Source organism: Ceratotherium simum, chromosome 21, assembly GCF_057802395.1.
Source record: "Ceratotherium simum simum isolate JZ-2026a chromosome 21, ASM5780239v1, whole genome shotgun sequence".
Taxonomy (NCBI): domain Eukaryota; kingdom Metazoa; phylum Chordata; class Mammalia; order Perissodactyla; family Rhinocerotidae; genus Ceratotherium; species Ceratotherium simum.
The window spans coordinates 35,900,955-35,914,817 of record NC_141920.1 but is presented as its reverse complement, the minus strand read 5'-3'; the positions used below and the strand labels follow the sequence as shown (position 1 = coordinate 35,914,817).

At 35.2% G+C, this 13,863-nt stretch overlaps 1 protein-coding gene across 2 annotated transcripts in view; it reads right to left on the bottom strand.

The window, feature by feature from the left end:
* PLCB1 (phospholipase C beta 1) overlaps positions 1-13,863 on the bottom strand; it is a 684,700-nt gene that overhangs the window by 195,795 nt on the left and 475,042 nt on the right. For both annotated transcript variants that reach the window (XM_004433764.3, XM_004433765.3), the window contains exons 8-9: positions 7,330-7,430; positions 5,905-6,071 (exon numbers count right to left, since the gene is read on the bottom strand). In XM_004433764.3, the coding sequence (XP_004433821.1) occupies positions 5,905-6,071; positions 7,330-7,430 (268 nt within the window). The remainder of the gene's footprint in view (positions 1-5,904; positions 6,072-7,329; positions 7,431-13,863) is intronic.

The window sequence follows — 13,863 nt, the reverse complement described above, 5'->3', positions numbered from 1 at the left end:
GCCTGAGGTTAACTGGCTTAACCATAACACAATGCCAGCCTTTTCCTTTAATTATGGCATGTTTGATCTCTCAAAGCTGCACAACAGACATTAACAAAAGTAATCATTATTTTTTATAACCTCTGCCTAGTAAAGAGAAATGTTACTGGGAAAAGAATGAGTTTTAAAAATCTACTGGGAAAATTAAATGAAGAAGTAAATAATAAGATTCCAGTGTAAATCTTTACATTTTGAACTATAATTATAAATCCATTTTAATAAAAATATATATAAAAATGATTGAGTCAGAAATGAACATTTGTGCACAGACATGACTTGCCATATTTCTTCAGGTTTCATCATCAAATGATTCTAACTTATTCTTAACTACAGTAAATTAAATAAGCCTGTTAGCCAAGAGACAGCAACGTTCAGGAATGCCTATCCTCAATGTTCTGAATCTCACTTCCAGACCCATTAATGGTTTGAAATAATTTAGTGTAAATGCCAATTATCACTTTTCATTAGTTCAGGTCAACAAAGGGGTAGGGGGCAACAATTAATATATACCACCTTCTTACAATGAGAAACTTATTTAATTCTCCCAGCGATCCTTGCAGGGAATTTTTTCAAAGATGAGAAAACTAGAGGGTGAGACTGGTCAAAGAGGTTAAATGGCTTCCTAAAGCAAGATAAACAGTAACAATGAATTATTGATTTCTGGCTGAGTTTCAGTGGGAACTGCTGTTTTTATCCGCCCAGTGACCATTCTGCCTTCCTCTAGTTAGCACACCCCAATTGAATTTCAGGGAATGACCTCTCTCCCACTGTCAGTCCATGTGGTTTAGGTAATTGACTCCTCACTGCGTCTAGGAAGAGTCATGTGACCTAAGTCTGTCCAATTATTTCCTTCCATCCTCTGGCCTACAGTGATCCTACTTCAGGAGTAACCTTGGGTGACTTAAGCCAGGCTCAGGTTTCTGAGACTTTTGGTGGAACTATCAGTAAAATGAATTTCTGTATACTGAGACTGGTAGACCTGGAGTTGCTAGTGGCTTTCTTGTCACTTCAGAAGAGTCTGCCCAAGAATTACAGCCAGTAGAGAAAATGATAGGAGATGAAGAAACACAATTCTTTTTTGTGTGTGTGAGGAAGACCAGCCCTGAGCTAACACCCATGCCAATCCTCCTCTTTTTGCTGAGGAAGACTGGCCCTGAGCTAAAATCTGCGCGTATCTCCCTCCACTTTTTTTTTTTTGTGAGGAAGATCAGCCCTGAGCTAACATCCATGCTAATCCTCCTCTTTTTGCTGAGGAAGACCGGCTCTGAGCTAACATCTATTGCCAATCCTCCTCCTTTTTTTTCCCCCAAAGCCCCAGTAGATAGTTGTATGTCATAGTTGCACATCCTTCCTCCACTTTATATGGGACGCCGCCACAGCATGGCCTGACAAGCGGTGCATCGGTGTGCACCCAGGATCCGAACCCGGGGGCCACTAGTGGAATGCGTGCACTTAACCGCTACACCACGGGGCCAGCCCCCAAGAAACACAATTCTTGATGACATCCTTTGAGCCCCTGGATGTAGTCATGCCTGAAGTCATTAACACCTTGAACTTTTGCTTATATGCACCAGTAAATTCCTTTCTGTGTTTCAGTTTGAGTTAAGTTTCTGTCATTTTTCGACTTAAGGAGTTCCACCTAATACTACAGGTTGCAAGATTCCCAAGTCCAGTGCTGTCTCTAGCACACTCTGGGTGCTTCTTGCTGTTGACAATAATGATACAATATAGTTCAATTGTAGCAGCATTTTAAAATAAAACAATGGTGAAAATACAATCAGGTTATTTCTACTGATGCATAAGTATTAGCTTAGATCTATTTGAAGCAAAAATGCTTGCAATACACGAACTTCTATTTGCTTTGCTGAGAACCAAATTGCTTCGCTATTATGAATTTTGAGTTCATTTCAACTATTAAACTATTACCTCAGTAAGTACTGATCAAAGACTAAAGAGATTATATAGTTTCATTTTAATGATTTAATTGTGGGGAAGCTTTTGTAGAGTATACCTGAAAAAATTTAAGAGGAAGACCTGATGATAAAAAAAGGAATATAGCTTGAAACACCTGCTAATATTAAAATCTACTATATTAATTCAATTGTTTAACAAATACTCACAAACACCTGCTCTTCACAGAAGAATAAAATTATGAACAAACTCTACTGCTTTCATTTGGTTTGGCAGTTTATTTAAGCAAAATTTGGCCTTCATTTATAGACATATCAGTTGAGTCTAGAGGTCTACATTCTGTTACCAAAGGCACCAATATAACTATTTTATTTTTCATGCTGCTTTTACTCACTGCCTTTCTTCTAAAGAGTTTAAATGATAAAAGATAACCCTGTTCAGGAGACATTAGTCTTCAAACTCTGACATTCATGACCCTTTTATTTGGAAGAGGCAGATGTCATTGTATATTACTGTGTTAAGCAAATTTAGGTCTACAGTGCAAACAACATGGCAAGGGAAAAACATTTGCTGACCTGGGGTGATGACATTTTTCAATGCGTGGTTTTAAATTGTAAAAATAAACCAAACTCCCTCGAGAATAGTATCTTCTGCAACAAGATCCAAACTCTTTCTTTGTGGAAATCAAACATGTGAACATTTGTTATTATACTACACAGAAACCCTCTGATTATTTATAAGCAATACATCAACTCCAGAAACAGAAAGTTCATCTTGGAAATGTGGCCAACATGCTAATGACAGCAGGCCCACAGAGCACAAAGGCCATCATCTCTTCTGGATTTTCATTTCATACGTTCATGTGCTGTACTTTTAATCAGTTAACATATGATCAGCTTTAGCATTTAGGTTTTTGATCGTACTGAAAAATGTTCACATAGTTTTAGATTACCTTTAATGTAAAAATTATATAAAATGCATATAAAACTAAATTAGCATATGTTAAATTTGTGGATTGTTTATTTGTTTAACACTTTAAAATACAAATTTCTTGATATCAGAGAGTAGACGTATATTTATATTATTATATATGTACATTATGTATCTTATTTCTAACATTTTACAACAAATATAGGCAATATGGAAGTGTCTTTCTCAGATAAATGAGATTGAGTTTGTGGGTCAATTTGACTAGTCCTTGGGGACATTTGAGGAACTAGTCAAAATGAAAGCAGCAGCAGAAAAATTTATAATGTTATATTAAACTTCTCTACTTATTTTCTCATATGTTTATTGGTCAAAATATATGAATCAGTTGACTGAAAGTTTAAAAATCTGCTTTCTCAAAAAGCATCTTGGTGTGAGATCTTAGTAAGTCATTTGACCTCAAAGTCTTGGTTTGCTTCTTTGAAAAATGATAATGCACATTTTGAAAGTCATATAAATGAGAGTTAATTTCCTTGTACATCAGTCACCATACTGAAGTCAAAGAATACTTTCTTAAAATTGTACTTTGTTGGATTTTGTTATCTTATAAACAAAGAAGACAGAAAAAGGAGTTCCTGAAAAGATCTTAAAATTAAACATCAAATATTACGAACTGCAAAATCAAATAAAAAAATTGATTTTCATCTTTGCAAAAATATTTCAAACTCTTAGTTACTAAAGAATTGAGGTCTAACCCAACAATTTCTTAGTCCTACAAATAAAGATTTCAAAATTGTCATCCTTTTGACTATGAAATAACAGTTAACAATAAAACAGTCTTCTCTAATCTTCTTTGTTCACATAAATAGAGCCAAAGCAGCAAACGATTTGGTATGAAACATCTCAAATTCATTTTCTTACTGGAGTTTTAAGTTAAGAAATGTATTCTGTGATTTAAAAAAAATCACATCAAGGCTGACACGGAAGCTTCACAATCAATATCATGTTAAGTTATAGAAAAATAAATAAAGTGGCTATTTTAAATAAACCTGAACTTTGTGTGCTTGTTGTGATTATGGAATTCATACCTAGTACATCTATAAGATGACACTGAATACTCTTGCCAACACTAAGAGACATCATCTTAATTTCCATTGGAATCAAAATTGGTTCTTCCAGGATTATAGAGTTATACAACAACCTATTGTTATTTTTCCCTTTGCATCCTCTACTTAGTTCAAATCATCAGAGTATGGTGTGTGGGGGCATTATAGGCCAGCTGATGCATGGGCCATCAGCAGTGCATGAAGGGAGGAGAAAAGGGCAAAGTTTAGGTTTTGAAGTACCTCATTGGTTTCACAAAAGCTTTTTCTTTTTCTAGTGTCATGGGCTAACTGTTTTTAGAAGTCTTGTTAGATTTTTTATAACACTGTGTTAGTTATCTTTGGTGAATTGGATTTCCGAAGGGAATTGTCAAGCTATCCAGCTGAAATCTCCAAGGAGTTGCTCCCTGCTTAACAGTAATGAGAAATCCCATCTCTTGCGGCACTAAGGAAGAAAGGGCATCCTAACTAAGTAGGTTTGAAGCAGCAGGCCTGGCAACACCAACACGTACTGCTGAGCTAATTGTTTCCTTTGACTGACCTCACCTCTACGGCAACAATAAGAATGATGACAACAAAAGCAAAGTACTTGACCAAGAAAACCAACAAGAACTAAAATATTTCATCTATAAATTCCCAACTGATAAAGTAGGATAAAATCAATTATAAGATTGTACTTCTATACTTAAGAAATACTTTCATTTTTCATTTACAGGACAAGTTTCAAAACAAATACAATGGGTTAAATAAATAAATAAATAAAATTAAAAATAAAAGGGCCGGCCCCATGGCTTAGTGGTTAAGTGCGTGCGCTCGGCTGCTGGCGGCCCGGGTTTGGATCCCGGGCGCACACCGACGCACCGCTTCTCCGGCCATGCTGAGGCTGCATCCCACATACAGCAACTAGAAGGATGTGCAGCTATGACATACAACTATCTACTGGGGCTTTGGGGGAAAAATAAATAAATAAATAAAATTAAGACTTTTTAATCTATTTTTATGATAATCATTCTTATTAACGACTCTAAATTTGTTAGAGCCGATTCTGTTACTTATAAATTGCCTGCATATTAAGACGCAATTTATTTCTTCTTAATAATCGGTTAACTGTACTTTATTTTCCTCCCTATGGATATCTAGGCAATTCACAATAACATTGGTGATAACACACCAATTTTCTCAGTGAAGATATTTTAGTCCAGATGAGAGAGACTTGGTCTTAGCGGTCAAGAAACAGCTACAGATCCTGTTCAGGGACAACGATGCCACACATAATTGAAAACTCATGGCAATTAAAACATCATGAGCTTATTTTGGCAATTCATTTCTCCAGAATCAAAAATATAAACTTCTTAATAACTTCCAGGCAACTTAGAGCTGTCTTTCTGATACTGATTTTTAGACTAATTATTTTTTTCTATAGACACTAAGTTTTTTTTTGCATAAAAGGCCAAATTTTATAATATTTACCCAAGTGCAAAACTCATCAATAGTTTAAACTAGACTAAGATAAGGGTCTAATGAACTGAATATTCTCATCCGTTTTAGAGATTTAGGAAAATCTGTGGGTCATGTCACAGAACTAAAAACAGACTCAAAAGGGCAACCTTTAAGATAGTGAATTTCCTGCCTGAGAAAGATGCATTCAGTCACTGGGTAAATTTAAAACGAAACAAATGATTAGACATTTTTGAAAAAAAACTATGTTACATGCGTACACACATAACAACAAAAACACCACACACCGAAGTTTTAAAAAATCTGCTTCTGATTGAACCACCAGTGATTTAAGTCAGAAAGGAAAACAGGCATACAAATGTGGGAAACTGACCTAAATAATCCTTGATGTCCCTAACTACCGGGGGTGACCCATTCACAATCAGAAACAAGAGCTTCGCTCTAGTGTGGGACAAAGCCGACTCACCTTTTCTGGCGAGACTACTGTTGGGTTCATACTTCTCTATCAATACTTGGACTTGTTCTTGTTTTAAAGGTGGGTAAAGTATTTCATTTAGTCTAGGATCTCGCTGCTTAAGGTTGATAAAATCCATCATCTGATCAACGGTAAGGTATGGTTTGCTTTTGGCACCACTAAAAACAATGAAAAACCGAGAAATTAGAATATTTTTCCACCAAGTGTCATTCATATATTTGTATTTAGGAAACGAAAATCTGCCATAGCAGGTAAGAGCATGCTATATTGAAATTCCTATCTTGCCCTAAAATCATGTGCTGTTCCATCCCAGTTGCTATATCTCTATGGGCTACAAATATCTTTTGCAATCACCACCAAATCCCAATGCCCTTGAGCTACATCAAATGCATAAGAAAATCCACAGTAGGAAAGCACTGCATCTTGTGTGTAAAGATGCACCACTCTAAATTGAACACAGAGGTATGAGTTGTTTTTTTATTATGACACCAAAACTTCTGGTGTAGTCATCAAATTTCCATATCCTACTTAATCATTTAAAGATGTATTTATTAATCATTACTTAAAAGAAAGCAAACAATCTGTGTGGGCACATTTTTCTTTTTATTAAAGTCATACTTCAGCAAGAGCCTATAACTCTTCCACATAGGATGATTCAAACTTCTCATTTCTATCCTGTTGACAACCCAAAGACAAGTTCAGTGGGACAAATATTGCAGATGTTCAATAAATAGTTGATGGCAATGAACATCACAAAATGAGTATACACAATGTCATTCTCAGTCACACCGTTGGCCTGACTTCAATATGAAGAAATCCTTATTTTGTTTATCAATTTTGGGTTGATTATCTGTCATCTTGTAGATTTCAGTATATCAAGAAAGATAAACTGCTATTTCCCCAAATTTGCCTTGGTGTTTTGGTTTGTTTATTTTCTTTTTTTTTCATTCATTTTTTTAAAAAAGTAATGCCTATATAATTTCTAACATAGAAGCAAATAATTTGCAGCTAAGAGGGTTCTTAGTAATCCAAACTTCTCATTTCACCAATGCGATTCAGAGAGGTAAAATGACCGGTTCCCAGTTTAGAGTTCTTTCTGCAACATGAGTCGATCCCCACTGAGCAAGAGGCCTCTCTGTTCTAGCCATAATCTTCAACCACACAGAGCCTCCTGAGGACACTAAAACAACTATACCCAGCAACAAATCACAGCAAACTTCCACTCATTAGAAGCAGTGGTTGCACCTCAGGGGCAGGAACGCATGACTGTCTCCAACAAATCACACAGAAGCGCTGCTATTATACATGGTGTATGAAGGGGTTCCTTCATCTCCCTCTATTGCTCAGAGTCCTGCCCCAGCCACCCTGAGTCCCACTGCAAGCCCAAAACTAGTGGGTTAAAATGTGTTCTCTTACAATTCGGAGAAGATGTTATCAATTTCAGGTCGAGGGCAAAGATTGTTCAGGAAAACTCTGTACACTTCTGGAGTGAAATCTTCTTGAGGTATTGAATCATTCTGGGAAATAAAACAACAGGGTCGGTAAAATGGTCTCATTATTTCCCTGTCTTCTTTGTCTCCTGTTTTCATCTCACACCCTTCCTTCCCTTCCTCCTTCTTTCCTCTTCCCTCTCTTCTAGGAGGTCAGGGTAAACATTCAGAAAACATCTATGACCCAGCTGTAGAGTTCATTTGGACACTGGCTTTGAGGTATTGAAAGCCTATATCCTGTTGCTTTTTTATTATAATTTAAGCTTAAGGATTTTTCCTTCTTCTAAAGGGATGTTAAGGCAATTTCCTAAGTACATTTACTAAAGTAAGTTACACCTAGTAAAAACAGGGTCTGTTTAGCAGATATTTTTTAGGTTGCTTTTTTTTCTTAGTCTTTTTTGTATTGTGATAAAATAGACATAACATAAAATTTACCATTTTAACCATTTTTAAGTGTACAGATCAGTGGCATGAACATTTACATTTGTTCATGTGCTGTTTAGCAGACTTTTGAATGAATATTTTTTTAAAAAAGTAAAGAACCCGGAGACAGACATTTTCAAAATGAAAACATAAATTCCAAGTTGGCGTCTTTTTTTTTTTTTTCAAACAACGTTCCTTTTGGCTTAAATAATCAGTTTTTATAAGTAGGCCAGCACCAGTCATTATTTCTCACTCATTTGCCCTGGTACTGTTGTTTGGGAAGCAAGTCATTGATACGAAAAGTCACCTCTATGACTTATTTTTCTGTTTAGTGGGGCTGCCATGGAAACCGGAAGCACGTATTCAAGACTTTGTTAACAGGAAGGACGTTCTTCATGCCGTTTTCCTATTTCAGGTATGTGTTTATATGATTATTTTTATTTTCAAGCCCTTCAACCAAAGAAAACACCCTTCCTTTTACCATATTCATATGTTTTGAAATATACCTTTATAGAAATATCTAAAAATTATTGTCTGAAATTGTACACTGCTTGCTAACAGATAAGAAGTTCACCACTTGGCAAACAGCAGAAATCCCACATTTGTGGAATGAACAAATAAAATAATATTTCCTTTACTAAATCCATTTTTAGAGCAGGAAAAAAGTTTATTTTGCAAAATAGAATTTTAAGAGAACCAAACAACACATGTATCATTGTACATAGCAAGACACATTACACCGTTAGGCTTGCTTACCTGGACACCAACTTTGAAATCATGGGCACAAGGGCCAAATCCAAGAACAATGGGAAACTCCCATGGATTATTTTATTTGTGTTTTGCCACTCATAAAATGGGGACAACCTGTAAACAGGTTTCCAAAGTTCCATTTGATTCACAAAAGGAAAGAAATCCCTTTGGCTAGAGGATACACATTTTTTGGTACCACCCTGTATCTGAGTTAGATACCCATGTCTCTTCAAGTAGTTTTGTAGATAGCTGGAAATGACCCTCTCTACTCTACTCTTTGGCTGACAGACACAGGGAAGAGAAAGATTTAAAAATCAAATGCAAGAAAATACTCAGTGGCTCTATTGGCCAACTCAGGCATCTGACATTAGTGGATTTTATGAACCCTAAGTGTGTTATCACATTCTACCTACTAATTAGTTACTCTTTAGAGCTCACTCCACTCCCTGCCTCCAACCTTGCCTAGCAGATACATAAACAGCTTTCATCTAAGGGTATCAGTGATTGTCTTCCTTCTCTTACTGACTTCTTTTTCTCTCCCTTCTTGTCTTAGTTTAAAATCTCTTCCTCTGCAAGGCTTTCCTTCCTCCTGGACTGGGTTTTATGTTCCATTCTGTGCTACCATCACACATAACTTGTCTCATATTTCAAGACTTATTTAACTGTATTGTGCTCCCAGCTGTACAATTCCCTCTATTCCTTTCCAGCCTCCAGACCTACACAAGCTAGGACCTGCTTGCTGCCTGTTAACTGCTCTCTCTCTGCTGTGTAACTTATAGCAGGTGCAAAATAAATATTTACTAAACGAGTGAATGAATGTAGTTTATGAGAAAGGTGGAAGTCGATAGTGAGGATGCGTGTGTTGTATATTTTCCATAGAATATCAGATTCAGCTAAAGTAATTTACATAAGATTCCAGACACATAATTTCATGGAAAAATATGCTCTACTAAAACTCTAACCATTATTTATTTACCAGCTGTGAATTAGGACTTCCTATTAAAGGGGACAAATTAATGAGATAATCTGAAAAAATATAATATTATTTTCATTACCAGTTGGATGTTAGCACATAGAAAAAGGAAAATGTTTCAATACAGCCGATTTTTCTTGTTTCATTTTTCCCTTGCTCAACTTGACTGATGAGGATACCGCAAAGCCTTTGGGGTCAGTTGGTGAAAATGGGAGAAAAAATATTTTGGAGAAATGAATTAAAATGAGCATCACTGAAAGCTAGAGTGAAAGAGTATAGGGGAGATATTTAGGAAGAAGCTTTGGACAATTCCTAATTCCTTACATTTTAAACAAGGCTGAAATTCACAAAGCTCATTAACATATTTTCTCTTCCTGGATCTCATGATTTGGTGAAGTGGGTGGAACAGATTCATTTTGTCCTGCCTGACCATGAGGAAGCGCAAGGTCCAATTCTCTAAAAATCACGTTCAATGTACAAATACTCTTCTGTGAACCCTTTCTGACCACACTAGCTAGAGATGACACATTCTTTTTTCGTGTCCACAGTCCACCTTTGGATTGTGGATATATACCTTTAATATAGCATCCACCACACAGTTTTTCTTTTATTTTTTATATTTCTAATTATCTACTAGACTGTGAGTTTTTGAGCAAAGCGACTATCTCCTTGAATTCATTCCTTTGTATCCTTGGCATGATGCCTGTCATATAATATATGCCTAATCAATGTTTGCTGGACAAACCCAGGAGATGGGACCAGACCTTAGGTCTTCTGTCTCATAGTCTAGGACTTGGTCCACCACATCTTGCATTCAATACAAAACAGATTGTTAGTGATTCTTTATTGCTATTGTTATTAGAAATCTTTGGAGGGAGAATTAAGAAGGCCACTAATTGAGATAGTCTGAATCAGGCTCACTTATTCCAGAAATTGCAAAGTACTGGCAAACTTTAAAAATGGAGTTGCTTCAATTCTATGCTTGTATACAAAAAATATCAAAAGGGAAAAGATTAAAAAAAAAACTTGCTAGTAGTACTGATGGCATTTGCATTTTCAGATTCCATAGAAATGGAATGGTCATGACACACCCACATGCCAAATTAAAAATAAGGAAAAAAACTCCATATATACGCATATGTAAAAATACACAGACGATAACAAGAATTAATATTTATTGAGCACTTACTGTATGTCAAGCATATAGTTCTATGAGGTTTACTTGAATATTTTCCTTTAATCCCATGTCAACTCTATGAGGTTGGCATGGTTAGTGGTCCCCTCATTCAGATATGAACACTAGGGAGATGGGAAGTTACAAAACTTGTTTAACGTCCCAAATGTTGAGGGGGGGATGGTTCTATGTTTTGAACCCAAGTTGCTTGATTCCATAACTCATACTGTAATGCAGCAAATTAAATGTTCACATCAGTTTTTGGATGTGGTTTGTATTTTCTTGTTTATACATCTCTAGATTTAAAAGATAATTCTATAATAAACAGATATTTAACATTCAGAAAACTGTTATTTAAAAATATATGAATTTATTGCAGCAGACTCTAATGAATAAAGAGTCCACTTACAGATTTTATCTTGACAAATTGATGGATTATTTCCCAGTAAATTCAAGGTTTCAACCTATTCTCAATATTTCTGTTCTAAAGCTATAAATCAAAAGTTGAGTTAGCCATAGAGTACATGAAATAATTACAAGTCAACTAGTCATAATAAACCAAATACTTAATGTGGTTTTAAAATGGAATTTTGATAATGGTGATTTTAAGAATCACAGCTGCAGAAATGATTATATTTCTGATTTATATGCCAGGTGTACAGCATAGGAGAAAGGCAACATATTACAGTTATCCTAGGAGAAGAAGTTCTTCTATAAATTTTAACCACAGTATTCTTTAAATCCAAAATAATCACTGTTTTCCTTGGGGTAACATGTATGTTCATAACTATAGTAAATTTAAGTTTTTAAAACAAATACATGGATTTATTCCTTATCTACTTCATTAAAATGCAAATACATATGCCAATGCCATGCCAAGACTATAATACAATTCCAAATGTCTCTGAGCTCTTTTCAAGTTAATAAGTCTTAAATCAAAAGGAATTTGGTACAAGTAAACTATTTTCAGTTCTCAGAAATTTTGTGGGTAAAGTGGTAATTCTCTGAATATGGAAAGGTCTTCAAAGATCTTCAAAGGTCTCACTGGATAATATGTTTGGATTATTAATAGAAGAACAGTAATTGCTTTGTCTCTCTTTTTAGATACAGTACTACTTTTCAACAATTAAGGTAACTTTGGCAAGCAACTGTAATCTCTAAAGGAATACTGTCTAAAGGAATGTGTTATTCCAATGTATCGTGTTGGCCAGGATACAAGTTCAAGTGCATTAATTATCCCTAACAATGTGCACAAAGATAATGTTTAAAAAATTTCAACAGGATATCCACTGTGTTTCTGGTAACATATCTTTTTTTTTTAAGAATCTATTTACAGAACACAATTAAATTGAGTTTGAATGACTGTTGGCTATGAAATGAGGCTCCCAGATATGCTGTACTATCTACCATTTATGTAACCTTTTCTTCTGGGGAGTGTTTAAAACACCTCTTGTCAGAATATCCATAATCTTTTTGCTAATTAGCGGATATTTTCTGGAGCCACTCTTCTGTAGATATGACATTATAACAAGGATTTAAAATAAAGTCAGTTCACAGAAACATTTATTTCCTAGTTCCAAAACTGTCTTTGGTTTTTAGATCTTTTTAAAGCATTCTAATTCTACAAGTCCTCCAAGTAAAGTACACTTTACTACGAATAATGATCTTTCAAAACTTTTTGACGGAGGTTCATTATCTTTTTTTAAAAATCTCCAATTTATTTTCAGAAAATTTTCATAACATTTAATTTACTAAAGATAAATATTTTTTCAATTTAAACATAACTCCTGTTATTTGAATCTCATTTTCCTTTTAAAATGTCTCCAGTTGACACTGGTTCGAAACTGTGAATCTATAATAGACATAGTGGGTTGTAAAACCTCAATTTATATTTATTGATTGAATTGCCAGAATCCAATTGTTTAGAAAATTGCAATTTACAGAGAATTAGTTGATGGATTCGATTCTTTTTCAGCTTCATTTTTTATTCCTTCTTTCCCTTAGCTGGATTTATAATAAGTTAAAATTTTTGATATTGTATTCATAGGACATTATCCAGTAAAGGTAAAACCAGGAGCAATTGCAGAGGAAAACAAATTCTTTGCACGTCTTTCTGAATTCACCTCTCACGCTTTCTTTTTATGCTTAAATGCAAGGTTTTTTTTTCAGTTACTCAAACCAGTAAATTCTTTCCAGCCTCAGGGCTTTGCACACATTGTTTTCTTTTTCTAGAATAAGCTCCCTATTCTCAATGGCAGCACTCCATTCCTTTTGCTCATAGCATTCCCTCCGATTTACAGGTCAGTCCATGTGTTTTTCTAGCACTCCCAGAGACTCTATGCTCCTTGAATCCTGGGACTTCATTTGGTTCACCACCACATTCTCAGTGCTTGAGGGCATGCAGTAAGAGCTCAAGAAATATTTGTTGAGTCAACAACAGGACCTTAACTGTTATATCTTTCCTACTCCAAAGCATCTAACGAAGGAGCAACAGTAAGCAACTGCAGTCATTTCATTTTGCTTATTAAAATGAAAGTTAAAACATTTTGGGAGCCTTTCCTCAGCTCTGCCCTGTATTTGCAGCATCATCAGCTTTTTCCACCTATAGCAGGAAACCGAGAGTGGAGAGGCACTCTTTTATTGTTTTTTTCTGTTACCAACCAAAGTTGTTAATAAACTTCAGTTTTCTGAAAAGCATTCGCAACAAGAATTGGCTGATGAATTTAATAACAGCACTCAATACTTTTCATAATTTAATCATAAGTTTAAGAATGGCTTCTCAACTTCATTCAGTACAATCTGAACATTGCCAGCATGTTTCAAGAGGCTCAAAGTTTCTTCCTATAAGTGTTATCCTTGGGAAGTGCTTACTTGTTGCTTAGATACTAGGATAAAAATCATTTGTAACAGAAAGCAGACTTCTACATATAGCACGAGAAAAAGGTTTTATGCAATAGGCTCAGTTATTCTAGTAACAATGGTAAGAAATTGTTTTAGAGCCAGGTATGTAGAAATGCATTGAAATGAAGGCAAATTACTTTATTTTAGGTTGTTAATATGTATTGAGTGACTCGAATGTGTGGGGCATAAAAAAAAGCCTGTTACATGCTTAGCCTCTCACCTACTTGACCACCATATGA